Consider the following 8,812-nt stretch of genomic DNA (forward strand, 5'->3'; position numbering starts at 1 on the left):
AATTACCGGCAGTTGGAGAACAGATGTTCTAGAGACATTGGGAAAGAATACAAACATTCAGTTATATAGGAAAAAAGTGAAAGAGACAAAAAGACCAACCCTTGGGCTGCCGTCATCAGATGCTAGGGTTGGGGTGGGAGGGAATCTTCCTCCCTTTGGGGAGGCAACGGAGAAGGAGAATCCCCTGAATGGTGACAGAACAGGGCCAGGTGGCAAAGATGGAAATGCCTTTTTGTGTTATTTTGTGGGCCGCTTTATAAGCGTACAAAAGGTGGTACACACAAGGAGGGGCTCTAGGCCACTTTCCTTGAGTACTGTGCTTCAGGCATTTCCCACAAGCGAAAGCAGAGCACGAGAGAGAAAGGGGTACACTTTGTGTGCTGTTGCCAATTTAAGGAAAGAATTTCAAAGGAGAGGGCGTCGGGAGCTGAGTTAGAGGCTTTGTGTAGAGGCTGGAGAGACCCACAGTCTCCTCCTGGCACTGCCTGTAACTCCAGCTCCTCTTGCAGCCTCCATGGATAACTACGTTCATGTGCACATCCTCCTACACACACACACACACACACACACACACACACACGGCATGCACAAGATTAAAAATTAGAAAACAAACGTTGGGGGAGCTAGAGAGATTAAGAGCACTTAACTGCTCTTGTAGAGGAACTGGATTTGGATTCCAGCATCCATAAGGTGGCTCACAACTGTCTGTAACTCTAGTTCTGGGGAATTCACTGCCTCTTCTGACTTGCAGGCACACACACACACACACACACACACACACACACACACACACGTGTATGTGTACATATATGCAGCCAAAACAGTCATGTGCATAAAATAGAAATTGTCATTCAAAAAAAAAAAAAAGACCTTACAAAAAAAGATTTCTTATGTATAGACTTTGCCTAAACCACAGGAAAGTCACCTTGCATGTGCACACTCCAAAACTCACAGAATATAAAATGAATTAAATCAAGGCTGGTGATCACTGTAACCATCTATTGTCTGTGTAAATATGTAGTTGGGTTCATTTTAAACATAGGAGTTATGTGCAGTTCCTCTTCCTAGGGCTGGAAGCTGTGATATTCTTGGTGCTTGGCTTTTTTTTTCCTCCGTGTCACTTAGTTATCTAATGAAAAGTTTCCTACATGTTTAGATCTAATACAGAGTTGGGTTTGATGAAGGAGCTTTCTGGAACAAGCTTCACATATGAGAAGCCATTTCCTCTGCAAACCCAGAAAAGGCTTTGGTAATGGCTTGGCACCAGGGAAAGGGACACAGGCTGAGGGAAGCAGGCAGGCCAGCTGTGCCCAGGCATCCCATCCGTGACGAAGTGATGGTTTACTGTCCCAGACCCGTCGTCTGAATGTTGATGTTTTGTTCTTCCTTTTAGGAAAAGCTCTGTCTGCCTCATCACATCCTTGAAGAGAAAGGCCTGGTCAAAGTGGGCATGACTGTTCAAGCGCTGTTGGACGTCACCATCACAAAAGCTCTGTTCACATGAGACCAAGCCCTCTCTGCTTGGTGGGCTCAGACTCTACCCAGAGCAGGGACCCTGGACTCTGCTCCTGGCACCTGTACCTGCTCCCCAACTCACTGTCTGCCAGTTCCCTGACAAGCTTCGTTGACAAGGTTTCAACCCAAGGGGAGGATTCAGGACCTTTTAGAGCTGGCTGTCAGGGTTCAGGTTGCACAGGTATTGTCTGACAGCCAGTGAGGGAGCTGGCAGAGAACTGAGTAGCACACCATTGCCTTTTCAACCTCCTTCATCCCTTCCACACTCACCAACTGCCATTACCAAATGCCAAGCACAAACCGTTTCACAGTGAGTCGCATCTGTTTTATCAAAGCCAAACTCCTTGCAGAATCAGTGGGGGGGGGGGGGGACGCAATCAGGTTTTATTTGCCACCAAAATTTTTCAAGATGTTTCTTGAGACCATTGCCTTCTTTGAGAGACTATTTTCAACATACAAAATATTTATATAAATATTATTTATTAGTGAGTCGTTATTCATCCTTTGGATGCAAATTGTAAATTAGGAAACTATTTTATTACTGCTTTTTTGTGGTTAAACAATTTATTTTAATATTATAAATACTGAGTTATTTTCAAGCCTCTTTGGCATGTAGGAGTTCAGGTCTCAGTGTTCCTACTTCCTGGTGTATAAGATTCAGAGAAAAAAAATTAAGCAAGAAACACGTGCTTCTGCGACAGAGAGTTGTTTTCTGGGGAGGTGATATCCACCTTTTGATTTGCGGGACATCGTTCGTATTTATACTTCTGCATTCCATCCAGTTGCCTACATTCCAGTAGCCCTCCTGTCCCTATTATAGTGAACCGACTGAAATCAGGAGAGCACCCCAGAGTTATTTGTAAATAGCTATGTGGAAAAAAATATTAAACTTGAAGATGAAATGTGAACAGGTTTTTTTTTTTTTTTTGATTCATGTTTCTTTTGCTATGCACAAAACAGACACATTTTAACACAGAAAAGTGGGAAATGTTGAGCATATGTCTTGAAGTATAATTTTGCACTGTATTTTGGATAATTGAGTAGCATCTAGCACCAAAGATAGATGTTGAGGAAATGAATGAGAAAATGGAGATGGTGGGAGGTAACTGTCAAACTAAAAGGGTCATGAGAGCTTGAGTAGGGAAGCCAGCACTTCTTACAACTGCCAGCATTCAAAGAGGGAGAGCTTCCGAAATGTGGCTGTGCTCGTTTTTATTGTAATCGAGCTGGTGCTTTTCAAAGAGTCCAGACTTGGAAGCTTCATAGTGTCTGGTATGAAACTTGGGAAGTGAGTGGGTCATGAGGCCTCTGGTGGGCGGCTACATGCACAGCCAAGCAGTCTGAGTAAAGGGAAGTAGGTAGAATGTGTGAGCGGCCAGTGTGTAGCAGGACTAGAGAGCAGACAGCCCAGGAGAGCAGCCCGTCCCATCCTGTCGGTGGGAGAGCTTCCACTGAAGGCTTCATAGGACTATGCTGAGCAGTCACGCCCATGCACACTCACGCTGTAGGTATGGATGGATAATACCCCAGTCATTCACCTGTCAAAAGCCTGTGGATGCCGACTGCACTTTCACCTCTGTACAAAGCCATTAGCAGTTTCTAGAGCAACAGTAGCCGCAATGGGGGACCATACAAAAGACTTCAGGAGGAACGAGTGTGTTCAACAGAGACTGGCCCTCCACCAACCAGGGCATGATGGCGGGGCTCTGAACATGGGGATTCAGACCGGCAGCTAGTATATTACTTCCTATCAAATGTACTGTGCACTTTAACATAAATATATTTTAATACTTTTCTGTACTGCACAAATACCTGTTTTGTCAAATGGCGTAACAATGGAAAGATGAGGGGATTTTAACAGTGTTTCAGCTGGAGCAGCATTCAGAGCTTAGCCACAAGGATTTGGAATGCTGCACCCTCCTGGCATTGCAGTGCAGGGTCCTGAAATATATTTTTACATGTATCTTTGATGGCATGAAGCTCAATAACAATTACTTTGGGATATCTTTTTTTCAAAATTATATTTCTTTTGATATTAATTTTCACTATTGAAATTGGCTGTATCATACAAATGGCTTCAATATTTTGTAAAATGTTTTTTTTAAATGCAATTCTTGTATGGATAAGATGTCTTCAAGATCCTTGTACACTGTTTATATGTGCAATGAAATGTGCATGGCTGGCTGACAGTATGATAAGTAGAGTGTATATAGTACAAATCTTTTTATTATTTAACAGCCATTAAAGTTTTGAACTTGTACCAACCACATTTGAATTGACTTATCAGTCTGATCCTAATGGTGACTGCACACACACACACACACACACACACACACACACAAACACACACACACACACACACAGTACCATTGCTGAAATAGATCATAGAAATCATATATTGTGAATATACATGAATGTAACTATGTATGTAACATGCATATGTAATTTCTCTTGTAACTTCTATTTCAATAGTTACAGTTTAAATCTTACTAAATTGATGTATAAATTAAGTTTATCATATGTGTGTGTGTGTGTGTGCACTACTATCTATAGTTCTAGGAGGTCTTTGGACAGCTGCAAGGTTTAGGATAAAAGGACATGTGGGAAGGAGAATACACACATTCCCTCTCTCCAGGTTAATGTTTTCTCCCTAAGCTAAAACGTACTTGTTATAAAGGGGTGGGATGGGGTTGAGGATGGTGCTTCCGTCAGATCAAGGCATCTCAAAGATGCCTCAGTTTCATGACCCAAATTGCAAAAGTCATAGGATTGGCCCCTCTTGCCTCAGCTGATGTGCTGCTGAAGTCTGATCATAACTTTACTGAGTTCAGGCCAGTGTCTTCCCTATACATCCACCCTTCCTTTAGTGAGAACACAGGTGAAGGTGTGGACACAGCTCTGCTGGCAAGAGTGTTTGCCTAGAACAAAAGAAGCCCTTGGTTTAGTCTCCTGAATTACATAAAAACTGGATGTGATGATGCATACCTGCAATCCCAGAACTGCAGAAGTGGATGCAGGAGGACCAGAAGGGCTCCTATAGCGATGTTTTGAGGCCAGCCTAAACTACATGAGATTTCATCTCAACAGGAAAAAACATTAAGTAGAAGCAGTAACTACAAGTAAAACACACAGACCCAGGTCCACTGTCCTGAGCAAGGACCCTGGGACCTCTGTTCAATGTCTGCATCTACCCAGTCTAAACACAAGCAAGTACATGTGGCCAAGATGTGATCTGAGACGCTGCATCTTTGCTGCCATCCCCTCCAATTAGAAGCCTGGTGCTTTGAACAACTGAGAAGGCCGTAAAGACAAGGGAGGAAAGCTAACAGGGCAGGAGCACCAGGGAGGCTGCAGGGAAATCAGGCATGAGAATCATCTATCATTGAATGTGTGGCACTGGGTACAGTTGGCCAAGAGCTGTTCCTGGGAACTGTCCAGGTCCTCCTGGCTGAGTCAGAGATGTGGTAGCGAAGACTCCTAATCTTCCATCTTCTGCAGGAAGTCAGTTATCAGACTTCCCTCCTGGTCAAGAGTGGGTCTCAGGATGGTGTGCTGGTAGGGAGTTTCATTTGGAGCTAATATTCCTTGACAGTGGTGGCGTGTATACATATGCCCAAACTGACAACCTCGGTATCTTCACCCTGCACTCATGTTTGTTGAGTGCCACTGTATAGCAAGGTTGCTTTGTCATGCTTTCTGCTAGTTCTTCAGGATCTCTAACTGTTTACATGCCGTAGGTACTGAAGAGAATCCAGTTAGAAGGTCTAATAAGCTACACACATTAGCTTAAGCATTACAATAAGTAGATCAGGAAGAGGCATACGTGGGTGTCTATAAGACTACACATCTACATTGTCCTAGGGACCACAAATGCCTTAAATGCATGGGCTTTGAGATTCTTATCCTGATGCCCCCAGAGCCAGCTGTTATGAAGTGGCTCAGCATTGCTTGACAAGTCTATTGGTAAGTATTCAAGAGTGATAAGACGGAGGTCTTTAAAAGCGTGGTAAGAGATGCCATTACTGTAAGAGAGGGTTCTTTAGAGCAGAAACGCACCTGAAAATGATGTGGTTGAAGCTGGGCATGGTGGTCCATGCCTGTAATCCTAGCTCTGGGGAAACAGACAGGCTGTCTCATAGCCTAGGCTAATGAGAGACCCTGTCTCAAAATGACAAGGTAGACAGATCCTAAGAAATGACACTGGAGTAAGCTTTTATCCTCCATACGTGTACACGTATGTAGCCATACATGCATGCACACTCCACACAAAAGATGCCCCCCTACACACACTTGGCTGAGATAAGAAGGCCCATTACAGCTGGACAACATGAATTCTTAACACCCATCTTATTCTAGTGACTGAAAACAGAAGTCATAAAACCTAGAGCCGCCTGAGGGGGTGGAGCCAGCACCCAGAGAGACAAGAGAGGGCAATGGGGAAATCCTGAGTGTTTGCACTCTTGAGTCAGAAGAAGTGCAGCTCAACACCCATCAAGCTTCCTGGGTTTGAAAGCATGCTGTGTGAAACCAACATGCCCCCACTGTCACTTCTAATGAATGATGCAAATGAGTAAGGCTGGGGTCACCAGTTCACAGTGATGGTAAGGAGGAGGTCAAGTTAGATTCAAGCTCAGCCTGTGTGTCCTCACTGTGCAGGAGTCTTTCCGAGCAGTGCTGGCCAAGTGGCAGCTTCTGTCGCCACTAAACAAGTTGGTCTTGGGGGTGTCAACAACATGAGAAGAAAGGAGGTCGGTTGGAGGACTGTTCAAATGATTAATGATAGGGATGGATCCAAGCTAAAAGGTGAGGTTGGTTTGTTCGTTTGTTTTCATCAAAGCTACAGAAGATTTCATTATAGCTCCTGTCCTGCTTCCTTTGATAATGGATTGTTACCTTTGAGGTATAATGAACTTCCTTTCCTCCCCAGATTGATTTAGGTCAGTGTTTCATGACAGCAACAGAAAGGACCAAGGCGGTCAAGGGACCCAGGCTGCTGTCTCCATTGCTGCACATTCTGTTTCCCCACGACCTCTGCCAGCTTCACCTTACCCCTGGAGTATGGGCAATGCTTCCTTTTCAGCCAAAGCCTTGTTCTTTTGTTTGTTTGTTTGCTTGTTTTTCAAGACAGGGTTTCTCTGTAGACAAGGCAGGCCTTGAAATCACAGAGATCCTCCTGTCTCTGCCTCCTGAGTGCTGGGATTAAAGGCATGCTCCAACTCCACTGAGCCTTAAAGTCTCTATTACTATGATTATTTGGAAGCCAGCCTGCCCTCCTCAGCGATAACAGTGCAAGTCACAGTAGCCTGTCAACATGAGTTTTCTTTGTTTTGTCTACAGCCATTCAGGAGGGTGTGCAATGGCATTCTGTTATAGTTTATTCTTCCATTTCCTGCTTATGAAGTACACTTAGGTGACATAACTATTCCCATTTTTTTCCCATTATAATCAACTTGTGTGACTACTGTATTCTCCTTAGGCTTTGTCAGACAAGCCTATTATAAATATCTCTGAGGCTTGCCTTTTTATTTTTATGGTCTGAAAGTTGAACCTAGGACCTCATGCAAGCTGGGTGGTACTCTACCACTGAGCTGTATTTGGAGTACTTTTTTTTTAAAATCTTCTTTTTTCTTCTTTTTTTTCTGAGACAGAGTCTTGCTAAATTGCCTAGTCATGCCTCAAACTCTCTTAGTCAGTGTCAGGCCCTGTCCTCAGTAGCTGGCAGCTGGGATTACAAGCCTGCATTCAAGTCCAGTTCCCTGCTTTTATTTCAATTAAAATATTCACACCATTTGTGCTTCTTTTAATTAAAACATTATTTCATCCTTGCTCCTAAAATTCATGGCCTCTTTTTAATTATTGTTGCATATAAATAGAAATCTGAATAAACATATAAATAGTGCCTTCTGAGTTCCTTAAGTGTTGCTTGCATGAATGTATGTGTTTTTAGCAGTGACTGCTTGGGGAAGACTCTATCCCACTTGCAGTCATTAATTATTTGTAGTTCTTCATCTAGAGGTGGGAACCTGTGAGATTTCTCCAATCCACTTTGGGGTGTCACCTGGCATTGTCATTGTCCAGGTCTTGTTTAGGCAGACATAACTTCTTAAGGTTTCATGGGTGGAACTTCTCTAACATGTCTAACTAAAAGACAATCCATCAGCTGACTATTGCTTCTTAGATGAGGTGGGTTTTCATCCAAAATAATGAAGGACAGCTGTGTGAAGTTCACTTGCCTTTTTTTCTTTTTAATCTAATTCTGTCACATGACTTCTAGAGCATGCCAACTTAGTATTGCAATGTCATCTATTAGCTGTTGTTTACAATCAAGCGATTTAGATGGATTCTTTAGGGAAGAGGGGGAGGGGTAGAGACACACACACAGAGAGAGAGAGAGAAAGAGAGAGAGAGAGAAAGAGAGAGAGAGAGTTGGGTGGGTAGTAGAAATTCCTTTTACATTTAGGCATAGGTGTCAATAACTCTGTCCCAGCCAATTAGAATTGCTATATATAAAGGTGAGCTCAGATGTCCTGCCTACCTGTACATCTGTAAGCCACTTGTATTGTAACTGGCCTTTACCTTTGTTGGCCTTTACCTTTGTTGCAGTTCTGTTATGTTTTGCATGTGTCCTGCCAACAAGAAACACACAAGCCTGTTTCCTCATAACAATGTGCCACATTGCCTAGCTTAGTCCCTGCTATTCAGAGTCGTTGCCCATTTTTGGATTAGTTAAGATCTAAGTGCTTAACTATGACTTTAAGTGAGAGAAGAGCCTGCCCCTCAGAACCCAGGCAGTGCTAGAAACGAAACTATGACAGCCGGAGTTGGAGCTATGACCAGAGCTTTCTCTTCACCTTTACCTCCTTACAGCTGCCGAGTGTACATCCAGCATGCTTAAGCGGTCCTACAACCACAAGAGCCAATTCATTCGTAAAAAAGTTTGAAGAGTCTGTGTCCTACTCATTCTGCTTCTCTGGTTAAAGCCTCAACTACTAGAACACAACTCAGAAGCTAATCACCAGCAGCCAAGGGACTGAATGGTTTTATCAGAGGGACTAGGATTGAAATCATTTTGTATGAAGTCCATTCTAGAGCTCAACCCGCTCATATTCAGTTGTAATAATTTCTAGTGTTTTTATACTTATAAGCAGTGTGGTATATGCTGTCAGGTTGGCAGGATCTACAGTCATCTAGGAGACAAACCTGCAGGTCCCTGTGAGGGAATTATCTAGATTAGATTGACCGAGGGGCAAAGGTGACCCACCTTAACTATGGGTGGCACTGTCATATGAGGTACTGA

The 8,812-nt window shown here is 43.4% G+C and overlaps 1 protein-coding gene across 1 annotated transcript in view; it reads left to right on the forward strand.

Annotated features, from left to right (window-relative positions):
• Window positions 1-3,780, forward strand: part of Lrch1 (leucine rich repeats and calponin homology domain containing 1) — a 178,178-nt gene extending 174,398 nt beyond the window's left edge. The window contains exon 19 of the mRNA XM_051195379.1: window positions 1,394-3,780. Within this exon, the coding sequence (XP_051051336.1) occupies window positions 1,394-1,504 (111 nt within the window). The 3' untranslated portion in view covers window positions 1,505-3,780. The remainder of the gene's footprint in view (window positions 1-1,393) is intronic.
• Window positions 3,781-8,812: the final 5,032 nt, after the last annotated feature.

This window comes from Phodopus roborovskii, unplaced genomic scaffold (assembly GCF_943737965.1).
Source record: "Phodopus roborovskii unplaced genomic scaffold, PHOROB, whole genome shotgun sequence".
Classification (NCBI taxonomy): Eukaryota; Metazoa; Chordata; class Mammalia; order Rodentia; family Cricetidae; genus Phodopus; species Phodopus roborovskii.